General features: G+C 40.1%; 1 protein-coding gene across 1 annotated transcript in view; it reads right to left on the bottom strand.

Moving 5' to 3' along the window:
* The window catches only part of RALGAPA2 (Ral GTPase activating protein catalytic subunit alpha 2), a 401,573-nt gene that overhangs the window by 168,781 nt on the left and 216,347 nt on the right, over nt 1–16,445 (bottom strand). Inside the window, exons 19-20 of the mRNA XM_090285992.1 lie at nt 11,572–11,662; nt 10,001–10,177 (exon numbers count right to left, since the gene is read on the bottom strand). Of these exons, the coding sequence (XP_090142118.1) occupies nt 10,001–10,177; nt 11,572–11,662 (268 nt within the window). The remainder of the gene's footprint in view (nt 1–10,000; nt 10,178–11,571; nt 11,663–16,445) is intronic.

The raw sequence follows: 16,445 nt of genomic DNA, 5'->3' as shown, positions 1-16,445 counted from the left end.
GAACGAATACAACTACCTCAAAACTAGAGACAACCAGAAGTTCCAGAAAATCAAACTGCATGGAAGCACAGCAAACAAAGATATAAAGAAAAAATACTCATCCAGACAGGTAGGAGGGGCAGAGCAGGGGCGGAGAGGACTCGAAGTGGTGGTGGCAGCCGAGGCGGCAGCTGCAGGCCAGCAGAAAGCACAGTCATACATTTTAAAAAGTCAGGAGGGACACCTGGGGAGCATTCCCAGCTCCTAACTGGAACTCGCAGCTCACTGTCCAGCACTGGCGAAAATCAAGCCTCATTGCTTCTGACTGTGCAGACCAGTGTGGGTTGGGGTGGAGGCAGAAACTGCCGGTCTCTCAGCAGAGTCTGCTTGTTTAAAGGGCCCTCACGGTCCTGGAACATCCACAGACCCACCCACTCTGGGAACGACGGCTAGGGCAGCAGCTAGAGGGGCACCAGTCTGGTGTGGAGGTGGGAGGGGTGCCTGAAAAAGGCGCAAGTGCTGGGCAGGTGGCATTGTTCCCTCTTGGACCCCTCCCCCATATACAGCACCACAACGTGGTGAAACAGGTCACCCTGTACCGACAAATCCCTAAGGCTCCGCCCCTTACAACATACAAGAGTGACAGCTCTACCTGGGACACGGAGGCAAACAAACACAGGAACCTGTCAGAATGAGGAGACAGAGAAGTATGGCCCAAAGGGAGGAACGAATCAAGGTTCTAGTGGGAGAACTAAGTGAGGAGGAGATAGCAAACCAACAGATGAGGAGATAAGACAACCTAAAGGACGCAGAATTCAAAACACTGGTGATAAAGATACTCACAAGCTTGACAGATATGCTTGAGTACGGCAAACACAGAAGAGAAGAAGTGAAGGCTATGTTAAGTGAAACGAAGGAAAATCCACACAAAACCAATGGTGAAGGGAAAGAAACCGGGGTTCAAATCAATTATTTGGAACATAAGGAAGAAAAAAACAGTCAACCAGTGCAGAATGAGGAAGCTAGAATTGAAAAAAATGAGAAAAACTTTCCCAATTTTGCGAAGGAGATGGACATACAGGTCTGGGAAGCACGGAGGGTCCCGGGCGAGCTGGACCCAGAGGGGACCACACCAGGACACATCATGACTGAGATGCCAAAGGTGAAAAATAAAGACAGAGTTCTGGGGGCAGCAAGAGAGAGGTGGAGAGTTGCCTACAGGGGGGTGCCTATAGGACTATTAGCTGATTTCTTAGAAGATACTTTGCAGGCAGGAAGGGATTAGCAAGCAGTATTCAATGTGATGAAAAGCAACCTGCAACCAAGATTACTCTATCCAGCAAAGTTATCATTTGGAATGGAAGGGCAGATGAAGTGCTTCCCAGACAAGGTAAAGCTAAAGGAGTTCATCATCACCAAGCCATAATTATATGAAATGTCAAAGGGACTTAAGAAAAAGAAGATCAAAACTATGAACACTAAAATGACAACAAACTCACAACCATCAACAACTGAATATAAAAGATAAAAACAAAATCTAACTAAGCAAACCAGAATAGGAACAGAATCATAGGTATGGGGATCATTTGGAGGGTTATCAGCTGGGAGGGAGGAAGGGGAGAAATGGGGAAATGGTGCAGGGACTAAGAAGCATAATCAGTTGGTACAAAATAGACAGGGGGAAGTTAAGAATAAAATAGGAAAGGGTGAAGCCAAAGAACTTACATGCACGACCCATGGACATGAACTAAGGGGGGTGGGATTGCTGGAGGGAAGAGGGGTACTGGGTGAAAGGGAGCAAAGGGGAAAAAAATGGAACTACTGTAACAACATAATCAATAAAATATACTTAAAAAAATAAAAAGCCTGATTATGGGCATTCTGGGTTATCTGAAGAGACTCATCCTCCTAATGTTTAACTTGTAAAATAAGTGTGATACCAAGCATCTGTCAGTCAAAAAGGTATGATGAAGCTTTAATGAAAGTTTATAAATCAACATAAGACTTCCATGTGAATACACAGCATACTGTGGCATTCTTTTTTCTCATAAAGAACACCCTGCCCTGGCTGGTGGGTGTGGCTCAGTGGTTTAAATACCAGCCTGTGAACAAAGGGGTAGTTGTTTCAATTCCTAGTCAGGGCACATGCCCGGGTTGCGGGCCAGGTACCCAGCTGGGGTGTGTAAGAGGCAACCACACATTGATGTTCTCCCTCTCTCCTTCCCTTCCCCTATCTCTAAAAATAAATAAATAAAATCTTAAAAATAAATAATTTAAAAAAATACCCTGATGTCTTTAATCCCTTGAGGGGTATAAAAAGTAAGGGGATTAGATGATTTATAGTTTTGCTTAATCCCCTCCTACTATTCCCAAAATGTAGCCATCTAAAATAGAGATTATCCTTCTAGCATTCCAATCACACTGTAGCTTTGTTTGAGTAACACCACCAAGTTAAAAAGGTCAGGTACCTCATCATTTGCACCTCCTTGCTATCTGCCAACTAATACATTTTCAGTTATAAAAGGATCTTATCTAAAGAGTTTCAATACTGGTATGCTTTCCGAAAAATTTATACCCCAATGATAAAATCCTAGGTAACATCCCCATCACATTATCAAAACATATATTGAGTATTTTATAAGTATCTGAAATGATTGCATGCTCAATGAGTTGAAATGTTGTCCCAAACTACTGCACTCATGGCATAAGTAACAGAACAGATGCTGACATTTTACATGTAGATGGTTCCTCAGTGAAGCAGCACTTAATTAAAAATGGGGATTTGAGAGATTTCAGAAAATTTCATGTTCACCCCCCAAAATGCCAAATATTTGTTTTATGTTCTTTTCATGAGGAAGCTAGTATGCTAACCTACTATCTTATTCATTTCATTATTACTAAATGCAATAGGGGCATTTAAATGTTTTTTATTAAACTGGAAACTCCTGCAAACAACATTTATCATCTTTCTCTAAACATATACGTGACACACAGCAAAAGTTTATAACTTTGCAATTATGCAAAAAAATTAATCATAAAATGTCTTGGTAAAATAGGCAATTACGGCCAAATGATTTCACATAGGGGCAATTTTATGTAGGGTTGGTAGAGGGCTGAAACATAGTAGGAACTTTCAAAATGAATTTCCCTTTTGATATGAAATTAAAGACAAACCTATAGGCTCAACTGAAACACCTTAATTCTGGAACCAGAAAAGTCACGCCTGACTTCTGAAGATCCAAAATGAAGCTGTAGCAGATCCGCTGGTTTTCTGTTGGCCAGCACTACAGCCTGACTTTCTCTCCTTCCTCATCTGCTTTCCAAGGTGAGTAACCAATCAGAGCAGATCAAAACCAAAATGCCAAAAAAGTGTTTAATGGCAGACAATGCTGATAAACATGCCATTTCACAAAAACAGCTTTGGTGTTACATAACAGTCAATGTAATTCACATGCACAACTATAATTAAAAGCATAAGTGGTAAAAGGATTTCTGTAACTATATTTGGAGGCAGAGCTGTGATAAATAAACTAAACAAAAATGATTTTGAAACTGAATCTCACATTTTTTTACTACTAAAAAAGGTTAAAATTTAATTGCTCTTTTAGCTAAACAAAACAATAGCCTAGCCCTGGCTGGTGTGGCTCAGTGGACTGAGTGCTGGCCTGCGAACCAAAGGGTTGCTGGTTCAATTCCTGGTCAGGGCACATGCCTGGGTTGTGGGCCAGGTCCTCAGTTGGGGGCATGCGAGAGGCAACCACACATTGATGTTTCTCTCCCTCTCTTCCCTTCTAAAAATAAATAAATAAACAAAATATTTAAAACAAAACAAAACAAAAAACAATAGCCTAAACCTAAAGCTTTTCCATTCATTGATTCAACTATTTACTAACGTTCATCTCCTGTCCTGTACAGTTGTGAACACCAACAATGACACCCGCCCTCAGCTTATATTTCAGTGGGGGAAGACCACTGACCTTCTCCACAGTAAACTAAAATGTTGGATACTATTTCTTACTAAACGTTATCTTAAAACACATCACTGACCTGACAGGAACGTGGAAAAGGAAGAACACCAAAGCTGGCTTTTTCCCATTAGGGTTCTGCCACCCCTTAGTGTTCTTAAAGTTTCTCTTACAATAAAAAGAAAGTTTTAATTATGCTGTAGTTAAATTAATGACTAATAATTCTCCTTCTGTTAGCTTTTTAAAAACATATTTAAGAAAACCTTTCCTACCCTATGGTCTTAGATGTTTTTTAGAAGATATTTTCTTCTAAAAGTTAAAATTTTTCCTTTTCATGTTTAATTATTTTATCCATCTGGAATTGAGTGTGGCCATGGTGTAAGGTAGGGATTCTATTTCTTTTTTTTTCCTATATGGCTGAAGGCTTGCCCCACAGGCATTTGTTAAACAATAAATCCTTTCCTTGCTAGATCTGGAATGCCACCTCTTTCATAACATCATGATTCCATTCCTGTGTGGATTCAATTATGTATTTTCTATTCTATTGTATTAGACTATTTGTCTATCCCTGTGATTAAAACTTTCTTTAAATGATTCTTATAGCACTTATCACTTTACTTGTCACTATCAGGAAATGTTTTGTTTTCTTGGTAAGCTATTAAAGTCAGTTGTGGCTATGACTTATTCAATTTTATTTCTTCTAGCATCAAAATCACTATTTCTAGTTTGTAAGCTTATTTGCTAAATAACAGATGATGTCAGCAGCAATATTTATTCTTATAGAATCATAAATATTCCTCAAAATAATTACCTCAACAGAACAAAATTGAAGAAGTTATCAACTGATGTTGTAGATCTGGAACCTCCAGACCAGGACAGGACTGCACCTGCCCCTCCTAGGGTTAATAATTCCAAGAGACAGCAAAACAACTCACCAGGAAGTGTTCCTTTCATATGCACACTACCCAATCCAAAGTGCATACCTCCAAACTACCTCCTTTATCTGGTTCTTTCACATCAAGCCACTATATCCCCCTCCCACAGTCACCCCAGGATCAGGTACTGGGTGACTAGGGACAGCATCTATGTTCCAGAGTCGGTTGAAATTATTCAAACTAACCAATCCTATCTTTGCTTACGCTGGCTTGTCTTGCCTTTCCCATGGAAATGACAATTAAGGCTGTTGCACAGGTTTCCTTCTCTTTCCCACTGTCTCCTGACCAACGCTGGTGCTTTCCTGTGTGGCTCACCTGCACAGCAGGCCAGGCCTCCTGTTTCTAGGAACCTGTGAGTATAAACTTCTTCCTTCATGATAATTACTTCCATGTCTGCATGTCTTACCTTACCAGATAAAAACAAATCCCCAATACATTTTGACAGAAGGCACAATGAGTTTAGCTGTTATTTTCAGCAAACATGAAATTATTTAAACGAGAAAGTAAATATGAAACTAAACCGTTATTTTGCCAGTGATGAAGGAATTTAAGATTTCAGAAATTTATTATTGTAAGCATTTGATAATCGGTAGGCTTATTCAATGAGAAATACACTCAAATTGTTTGATCACTTTCTTGGCATGCCCTAAAGGCCAGGCTAACATGAGTTTTATTTTGTACATTTACAAAGAAATCCTTCTCTTGAGAACAGAAAGTTAAATTCAGAACTGTGATAATCCTTAAACCTTATCATATTACAGTATGTACTCTTCACAGATGACAAGATGAACTATTGAACTGAGTGTACTGATTCTCTGCATTAGTATTTCAAAGAACTAAGTAGTTGGAGGACTTAATCATGATAGAAAAAGTACATCATATACAATTACCTCACATAAGTTTATTAAATTGAACTATCCCACGTATACTCTGAAATGGGATCAAAACTAATCTTTTCAAAGGACAGGCAAAAGATGTAATCACTCAATTTTCTTTCTTTTCATAAAAAATAATTAAACTACTTCTCGTTTAAATAAATTCAACATATTAAAGATTCAGTATTGCCTTCAATAGTACCACCATGAGTTCTCCTTGGGTAGTCTGTGTATTAAACCCAAAGAAGAATTTATTCTGTAAATGTATTAATGATTCTCAAATAGTTTAAAGGGTTCTGCAGTTGTAATTTTAACAGCAGTGTAGTGGAAGAGAGTAGACAGCACTGTATGTGTAGTCAAAACACTTTAAAATCCAGTTTTAACTCTGACACCTTGTAACTAGACAAGATTTCTCTGAGACTCAGTATTCCCATCTCTAAAACAGAATATGTAAGACTTGGCCTGCTTACCATACAGAATCAGGTTCTTTGTAAAGGGTTAAATCCCATGTAAATTTACAGTATTATTATTAAAAATTATTATATATAATTATATATAAATAATTTAAAATCAATTTAAAAAGAAACACAAATTTGAGAAGTACAAACTGCTACCCAATAATTTATAAACTAAGCACTTATTTTGCTAACCATTTTCTCATTGCTTTTGTAAGGCTTCTACCATTGGCAGACTTGAATACGTAGACCAAAAATGTCCACTATCTTTTAAGGACAGCACTACGGTATTACAAGGCAGTATGTTATTCACTTATTGCTAACTGGCGTGTTTTTTTCGTTTATTTTTCTATTCTTAAAATACACACATTAAATACACATTAAGATCATACTTCTTGGTCTTATCTACTTATAGATAAAATATTTTATACTATACCACTTTTCCTATGTAAATTTTATGAAGTTTTAATGTTACTCCATTAGGAATTTCCAAAACATCAGAGACTTTGGTTAAATTTTATGTTAGGACTAATAGAAACCAAAGTTTGCTTGATTAAAAAAAAAAAAAAACTAAGGTAAAACTATAGACTTTATATCAAAATCACTTTTAGCATTTTAATAACAATTTTCACTCAACATGTGCCTTATAGTTTCTTGTCTTCATAAAAGATATCTGTATGTAAACATGAGGATGGTAGACCAGGAAAGAGTTGGCTATGGTCAGCATTGTCCACATACAAGTTCCTCAGAACACCTGTCTCTCCTGGCACAAAAACAAAGCAAAACAAGTACCCAATTCCTCTTGGGGGTCCCCATTCTCATCAACCCTGTCATAAAGGTGAGGGAGCTGAGCCTTTCAAGGTTCCCATACACAGGGTCACATAATATGCATGTGAGTGCATATATATGTTACATATGTACATATGTATGCATGTGAATAGCTAAAACTGAAAAGCACTTCCATACACAATATTTTCTGCACTAGATTTGTATGTTCATGCTTTCATTCCTCCAACAACTGTACAATAGGGACTATTATTATACCTATTTTACAGAAAAGAAGTTGAAGGATAGTGAGACTAAGTAACTTGCTCAAAGACACCCAGCAATTCCTCACCAGAGCCTGGATGCAGACCCAGAAAGTTTGGCACTGAGGTCCACATATGAATCTTAAAAATACTATGTTCAGGGGTAAAAGGTGCAAAAAATACAGAGTATAACATACTATTTTTAAAGTTTAAAAATATAATATGTTTTATTGTTTGAGAGCACTGATATATATGGCAGATCTAAAAAGAAATCAAGGGATTAAAAAAATATTTGAACAACTAAGAAGGAATATATCTACTGCAAAACCATAAATAACCAGAAGTTCCAGAAAATAAAGCAACATGGAAGTCCAATGTATGAAGTTATAAAGAAGCTGTGCTGGCAGCGGCAGCTGTGGCAATGGCGGTAAGCACAGACACCCGTATTTAAGGGGAGGCAAGAAACACCTGGGAAGCACCCCCGGCTGCAGACCAGACCCATCAGCTTGCGATTCTAACACCGGGAAGGCAGAACCCCATTGCCTTGGACTGTGAGGCCTGAAGGGAGTGGGGATGGAGGAGGAGGCTGTCGGTCTCTCAGCGAAGAGTGAACGGCAGGAATCCATCTTGGATCCCCGCCACCTCAGAAAATGCCACAGCGTGGTGAGAAGAGTCACCTGGTTGTGATGAGTCCACAGGGCTTCACCCCCTATAGCGTAGGAGGTGTGACAGCCCCACCCAGGAAGCAAAGGTAAACACAAAACTGCCAGGATGGCACAGATCATGATAGAGATCCTGGTGACGCAGCTGACCAGACAGCAAATACCTGATCTAATGGATCAACAGATAGGAAATCACTCTGATGCACAGTTCAGAGCTTTGGTTATAAGAATGCTTACAGACCTAAGAGCAGATCTTAAAACAAAACTGGGAAGGAAGGCTAGTCCCACTGAAATGGACAAAAACACATATGAAACTAGTGGTAAGGGAAAGAAAACCAGGCATCAAATCAACAAATTGGAACATAGGGAAGGAACAAACAGCCAACCGGTGCAGAAAAAGGAAATGAGAAGTGAGGAAAATGAGGAGAGGGTCAGAAACCTATGGGACAGCTATAAGCGGGCCAACATCCAAATCATAGGGTTGCCAGAAGGTGAAGAAGAAGAACTAGAAATTGAAAAATTATGTGAAAAAATAATGAAGCAGAACTTCCCTAACTTGGGGAAGGAAATACACTTACATGTCCAGGAAGCACAGAGTTCCAAAAACCCTGGACCCAGGGAGAACCACACCAAGACACATTATAATCAAAATGTCAAAAATTAAGGATAAAGAGAAAACCTTAAAAGCAGCAAGAGAGAAGAGAATTATGTACAAAGGGGTCCCAATAAGACCATCAACTGATTTCTCAAAAGAAACTCTGCAGGCAACAAGGGACTGGCAAGAAATATTCAAAGTAATGAAAAGCAAAAACCTACAGCCACGAACACTCTATCCAGCAAAGGTGTTATTCAAAATAGGACAGAGAAAGTGCTTCCAGGACAAAGTAAAACTGAAGGAGTTCATTAGATCCAAACCACTATTATATGAGATGTTAAAGGGACTGGTTTAGAAGGAGGATCAAAACTATGAACATTAAAATGAAAACTATCACAACCACCAACAACAGAAGCTAGGGAACCAAAACAAAGGTAAACTAGGTAGGCAATGAAAGTGGGATAAGAATTGTAGGTAAGGGGAACATTTTGGGGAGAGGTCAGTGGAGAGGGGGAAGGAGGGAAAGGGAGGGAGATGGTATAGGAATTAAGAAGCATAGTAGGAGGGAGTAGAGTAGATGTTGAGAAGAACTATATGCACAACCAATGGGCATGGTCTAAGGGAGGGGGACAATTGGAGGGAGGGTGGGTCACTGGGTGGAGGGGAACAAAGGGAAAAGAAAGTGGGACAGCTGCAACAGCATAATCAATAAAGCATATTAAAAATAATATTTGAGATAGGGTCACAGAATGATGGGAGAAGTGGAGGGACTGGAGAAGGCTTTCTAAGAAAGCTTATTGGTTTAAATGTTTTACTTATTTTATTTTTATTTTTATTTATTGATTTTAGAGAAAAGGGGAGAAGGGAGAGAGGGAGGGAAAGAGTGGAAGGGAGGGGGGAGAGAGAGAGAGAAAGAGAGAGAGAGAGAGAGAAAGACATACATTGATTTTTATTACACTTATTTATGTATTCATTGGTTGCTTCTTGTATGTGTCCTGACCGGACATAGAACCCACAAACTTGGTGTATTGAGACAATATTCTAACCAACTGAGCTACCTGGTGAGGGCTGCTGTTCTATTTCTAAAGTTGTGTACTACGTTCACTGGTGCTCATTTTTTATAGTAAAATTTCAAAAATATATTCATCAGTAAGCTGTTCGAATTCTTAAACTTACCACAGATACAAGATCCTTATAAAGTGAATAAAATCACTTCTTCGTTTCCCAAGTCAGGGATGGCAAAGGCTTGACACAAGTATCATCGCTCCCTCCTATGGTGGATAGTGGCTGTAGGCTTCTTACCATTATCTGGCCACTAATTTAGAGCCCTCTACACATATCTCAGAATTCATGATTGCTTATAAACAGGTGGTTGGGGCTGCCACAAGCAATTTGGTTGCAGGGCACCCTTAACATCACTATGCTAAAGGACCCCTAAATTTCTTACAGCTAGGAAACTGTGGGACCTCCCAACCATTAGCACCTCCTTCTCAAAGACACAGTTACCTGTTAAGTTTGAAGCATCGGTAGGACTCAGTTGTAACCAATGGCGGGGATCAGAGTCAGCCACAACATCTGTGGGAGAGCTCAGTTCTGTATCTTCCTCATAGTTATGCCATGAGCTCATGGACAACTCTGCCTCATTGTTATAGCCCAGACCTGTGTCACTGCTGACACTTTCACCTGGCACAATCGAAGAAACAAGTCTGAGATAACTAATAGCTGGAAATAAGAATGTTCACAATTACCTACAACCAAGTAACTAAGTGGATGACACAGCAGTCATAAAAGACAGAGGGGCTCAATACATGCCTGTGTGGGGCTCTTGCTCAACGAAACAAAGCTTCTAAGTGCAGGGCATTAATAATTATTGTAGCTCCACTATATAACACACAAGTAGCATTGTTTTCAGGGGCTTCACCTCAGTTATCCCATATACCCAAAGGATTACATCAATTTCTTAAACTTTCTACTGCAACTTATTCAACTATAAAATGGGGGTGGGTGGAAGAAAAGGGGGGAAAATTGGCCCACCACAAACCCAAATTTATTCTGCTAGTTAGAAAAGCTTAATAATGTTTTACATATTGAGCCTGATGCCTAGACCTCAACTCTGGCTGAATCACCCAGGATCACAGGGGGGTGAGGTATTCTACTGTAAAACATTTTCTCCAATAGAAATTCTTTCCTTTATATACTAAAAAGTTGTAATTTGTCAAAATACAATGATGCTTTCAAAAGCTATTAAGCCTCAGAGGGCTATTTTGTCTAACACAAAACAGGCCTAGACAGTTTACTCCTCCAAGTCTCCTGTTTCCTTCATAACAATTTTGTGTGTCCACCCTTTCTGTCTGCTCACTCTTTCAGCTGCTTTTTGTATCTGCTGCTGACAGTTCCCAGCCTTGCTACTTCTAATCTGCTGTCCTCTTTTCATTTGCAAAGAACTGAAAGTTGTCCCAGTCACAAACTTGTTACGTCCCTTAGTTCACTGCCACAGAACTCTAAGCCAACAAGGACTGAAAAAGGAACCTAAGAGAAGCTCCTCCACATCCCCCCAAGAACACCCTGGACCTGAGCTGTTTGCTATGCTGCTCTGAGAAGGAAGGAAGTGGCCCAGCACCTGTTTTCTGGAAAGCAGAGTATTAGGGCCACATTTTACAGTACATAATATGTGTAAGGATTCAAATCAAATTTTACTTTTTACATACTTATACTATTGACAACTTAAATGTGCTTCTGAAGCATTTTGCTCTTAGCTGGTGGGAACTCTCTAGGGAATATAATTTTTCCTTCTTGGTCTGTCTGCTTACCTAGCTATTTAGCTTTGGTTGTGCCTCTCACAAGGGAAAAGTCTGGGAGTGGAAATACAGGCCTCTAAGGTACAGGTAACTGACTAGAACAGGTTTTATTGTATGTGTGAACTAAACTGCCATCAATCCTGAGAATCTAAAAATAAAAATTTCCCACTTCATAACCACATATCTTCAGATGATAACATTTGAGTTAGAAAGTAAAAAGAAATAAAATACAACAACACTGAACCTGGGTGAACACAGACCACATTTCCTGGAACTTACTTGTCTGTCTTTCCTTACATTTTCCTTGTGTTGGCTGCAAATCATCTTTTAAATCCAATTCAACAGAGTTGCTGCTTCTTCGAACTAAAATCTTCAGACAAAAAGAAATATTTTATTTGTTACAGGAAAGTTTTAATTTTTATAAGACTGCAAAATTTTTAGTCTACATTGCTAAAGAAACAAACAATAATAATAGCAACAAAAAACCTGAATGCTGTTGTCTATTTGAAGGACATGTTCACAAATTATTATGATTAAATTATAAATTGCTCAAGATCTGAAATTCTTGGCTTCTACTTTGTCAACTGACATCCAATTAATCTCATTTACTGAGAAGAAATACAAAATTATATGAAAATAATTTATTTTAAATTTCTATGTGTTCCTCAGCCCAAGCACACATATATAGTGAATACAATTCTCCAGAAGGCTTAAGTTACCCATAAATGGTGAGTGTGCTGACAGGGAGGCATAAACTTCACTGAGACTTTTCTAAGGGTTACTCAGTGCCTTCCTTGTTAAATACGCAACAGACTTTCCTGAGGATGGCTCAGCACTAAAACATTTGGAGGTAATCTGCATCCTCTAAAATTTATGCATTGCTTGGAGAGACAAAACATACACAAATTACACAAAATGATTACAAGTTACACAACCAAAATACACGATTAAATTCTTTCTATAAGGTATGCAAAAAAAAGTGTTACCTTAATCGGCCACAGTAACAGGACAGCTGTTCAAGAAGGCAACAGACATGAAGTGGTAGAAAGAAGGCGGGGGGGGGGGGGTCTCAAAGCAGGAAGCACTGAGTGGTAATCAGCAAGTTCTATGTGTAGGAAAAGAAGCTGATTATATAGCAGGCCATGCAGGGCAGGCAGGTGAAGAGAAAAAAGATAAGAAGAAAATGCAGACCACCTTCTAAAAGAGGAAGCTGTCACTAGGCCTTCAACATCAGGTTTAGGAATTACAACCCGATATTGACAAAATGAGCAACTGTTAGTGCAAGACAACAGCTTACTGTGATTAAAAACATATCTAGGAAGAAAAGTCTAGTAGTTATCTTCAGGATTAGTGTTAAGAAGAAATTGTTACGAAACTGTTACAGTGATTCAGGAATGAGCAAATAAGACCTTTGTTAGTGAGTGAGAGAGGGGGTGGGGCAAGAAAAGAGAAATAAGAAAATGCTGCAGAATGGCAGATAAGAGATTATAATCAGGTGCATATGACAGTGGAATAAAATTAAATCACAAAAGGATATGAATCTAGGAAACCATGAAAACAATGGTGACAAAGGAAGGAAGGAAAAAAGGATGATGAACAAAGGAACTTCAGAATGTGTCTGATATTTGAATATTTATCTATGGGCTGAATATCCAAAGAAAATGCCCTATATGTAGGCAACAATAATCCAGAACTGTGAGACAGGGGATGAATCCAGGAATGAAGATGTAAATTTAAGGTCCTCCAGTGTAGAGTGTATTAAAATAACCTAGATTCAATGAACCAAGTAAAAAAAGGAAACCTGATTGCCTGAAGTAGATAGTACAGTAAAATGTAACCACCCCACACCCCACTGGGCAAGAAGAGGCTGGGGAAAGAAAGTTGAAGGTGGGGAAACAACTAATTAGTGCCTGGTGAGGTGCTGGGTCCCCAGTCTCCTGTTACAGACCAACACTTAATTCATCCACCCCACAGATCCTGCAGAAGATCACACCAACATCTGATCTGAAAGAACTAAGTCAAGGGATTTCAAACGACAAAACAGGTCTAAGGGACTGAACTGTCAACAAGTAAATAATTTTTCCACACTGGGATCCCATGGGAGAAAGATCCTTTCATACAACACAAGCTCTGGGGAGACTGGCCACTTCAAAGAGTGCTCCACTTACAACATAAACGTTTCCAAACTAGAAATTCTTGGACTTCCACTCAAGATGGATGCATAGGTTGACACGCTTCGCTTCCTTGCGTAACCACAAGAATTACTACTGCCATCAAAACAAAAATCACCCAGTACTACCAGAATATCAAACTGTATAGAAGTCTAACAACGAAGGATTTAAAGAAGTTACATTCATCCAGACAGGTAAAAGGGGCGGAGATCTGGAATCAGGGTGGAGAGGACATGGTGTGGCATGAAGAGGTAGGGGCAGTGGTACCGGAATGGGTGGTCTCACATTCACATGTGGTGAATAAAAATTGGTAGGGAATTTGGGAACCAGTGATCCCAGCCACAGGCCAGACTGTAGCCAGACTGTACAGCCCAGGATTCCAGTACTGGCTGTAGAAACCAGTGGAGGCAGTGGAAGAAACTGCTGGTCACTCAAGGGAGTCCATTTAAAGGGCCTGCATGGGCTTAGAACATACCAAACCCATGACTCTGGGAGTCACCACCAGGGCAACAGCTAGAAAGGGGGCCAGTCATATATAGGAAGGGGGTGAAATGACTGGAAACAAGGCGAGGGCCAGGAAGACCACCAGAAAATAGGAAGCAGCACTGGTCCGTCTCCAAACTCTCTCCCCACACAGAGCCACAAAGTGGTGAAGCAAGTTGTCCCACCCTAACAAATATCTAAGGCTCTGCCTCATACAACTTAACAGGTGCAATAAAACAGGGAGAAAAAGCAGCGCTACTAATAAACAAAACCAAACACAGGGAGGCTGCCAAATTGAAGAGACAAAGAAATATGGCTCAAATGAAAGAACAGAACAAAACCCCAGAAAAAGAACTAAACAGAAGAGGAGGTAACCAACCTGTAAGATACAGAGTTCAAAACACTGGTGATCAGGATGCTCAAAGAACTCTTTGAGTACAGCAACAATATAAAGAAATGAAGGTTACGCTAAATGAAATAAAGAAAAAACATGGAGGGAACCATTAGTGGAGGAGATGAAGCCAGAATAGAAATCAAGGATTTGGAACATAAAGAAGAAATAAGCATTCAAACAGAACAGCAAGAAGAAGAAAAAATTTAAAAAACAAGGAGAGTATAAGGACTCTCTGGGACATCTCCAAATGTCCCAACATCTGAATCATAGGGATACAAGAAGGAGAAAAGGAAGAGTAAGAAATTGAAAACTTAGTTGAAAAATAATGAAAGAAAACTTCCCTAATTTGATGTAGGAAAAAGACATACAACCCAGGAAGCACAGAGTATCAAACAAGTTGAAGCCAAAAAGGACCACGTGAAGACACATCATAATTAAAATGCCAAAGGCTAAAGCTAAAGAGAATCTTAAAAACAGAAAGAGAAAAGGAGAGTAACCTACAAAGGAGTTCCCATAAGACTATCAGCTGATTTCTCATGTCCGGCCAAGATGGCGGCGTAGACAGACATGCTGCATCTCCCTTCACAACTAAGAAGGAATACATCTACCTCACAACTAGAAACAACCAGAAGTTCCAGAAAATCAAACTGCATGGAAGCACAGAAAACAAAGATATAAAGAAGAAATACTCATCCAGACAGGTAGGAGGGGCGGAACTGGGGCAGAGAGGACCTGGTGTGGTGATGGCAGCGGCAGCAGGTCAGCAGAAAGCTCAGTCACACGTTTTAAAAAGTCAGCAGGGACACCTGGGGAGCATTCCCAGGTCCTCACCAGACCTTGCAGCTCATGGTCCCAGCGCCAGGGAAAATCAAGCCTCATTGCTTCTGACTGTGCAGACCAGTAGTGGTTGGGCCGAAGGCAGAAACTGCTGGTGTCTCAGCAGTGTCCGCTTGTTTAAAGGGCCCCCATGGTCCAAGAATGTCAGCAGACCTACCCACTCTGGGAATGATGGCCAGGGCAGCAGCTGGAGGGGCACCAGTCCAGTGTGAAAGTGGAAGAGGTGCCTGGAAAAGGGGCGAGTGCTGGATGGGCAGCATTGTTCCCTCTCAGACCCATCCCCCACATACAGCGCCACAACATGGTTAAACAGGTCACCCTGTGTGAGGAATCCCTAAAGCTCCACCCATCACAATGTAACAGGAGTGACAGCTCTACCTGGGACTCGGAGGCACACACACACAGGAGCCTGTCAGAATGAGGAGACAGAGAATTATGGCCCAAAGGGAGGAACGGATCAAGGTTCTAGTGGGAGAACTAAGCGACGAGGAGATAGCCAACCTAACAGATGAGGAGATAGACAACCTAACAGATTCAGAATTCAAAACACTGATGATAAAGATGCTCACAAGCTTGACAGATATGCTTGAGTACAGCAAACACATAAGAGAAGAAGTGAAGGCTATGTTAAGTGAAACGAAGGAAAATCCACACAAAACCAATGGTGAAGGGAAGGAAACCGGAGTTCAAAACAGTGATTTGAAACATAAGGAAGAAAAAAACAGTCAACCAGTGCAGAATGAGAAAGCAAGAATTGAAAAAAATAAGGAAAACTTTCCAAATTTTGCAAAGGAGATGGACATACTTGTCCGGGAAGCATGGAGGGTCCCGGGTAAGCTGGACCCAGAGGGGACCACACCACGACGCATCATGACTGAGATGCCAAAGGTGAAAGATAAAGACAGAGTCCTGGGGGCAGCAAGAGGGGTGGAGAGTTGCCTACAGGAGGGTGCCTATAGGACTATCAGCTGATTTCTCAGAGGACCCTTCATAGGCAGGAAGGGACTGGCAAGCAGTATTCAATGTGATGAAAGGCAACCTTCAGCCAGAATCACTCTATCCAGCAAAGCTATCATTTGGAATGGAAGGGCAGATGAAATGCTTCCTAGACAAGGTGAAGCTAAAGGAGTTCATCATTACCAAGCCATTATTATATAAAATGGCCAAGAGACTTACTTAAGAAAAAGATCAAAACTATGAACACTAAAATGACAACAAACTCATAACCACCACCAACTGAATCTAAAAAATAAAGACAAATTCCAACT

The sequence above is a fragment of the Furipterus horrens genome, unplaced genomic scaffold (genome assembly GCF_987537825.1).
Source record: "Furipterus horrens unplaced genomic scaffold, mFurHor1.1.pri manual_scaffold_8, whole genome shotgun sequence".
NCBI lineage: Eukaryota > Metazoa > Chordata > Mammalia > Chiroptera > Furipteridae > Furipterus > Furipterus horrens.
This window is presented reverse-complemented; position numbering and strand designations above follow the sequence as displayed.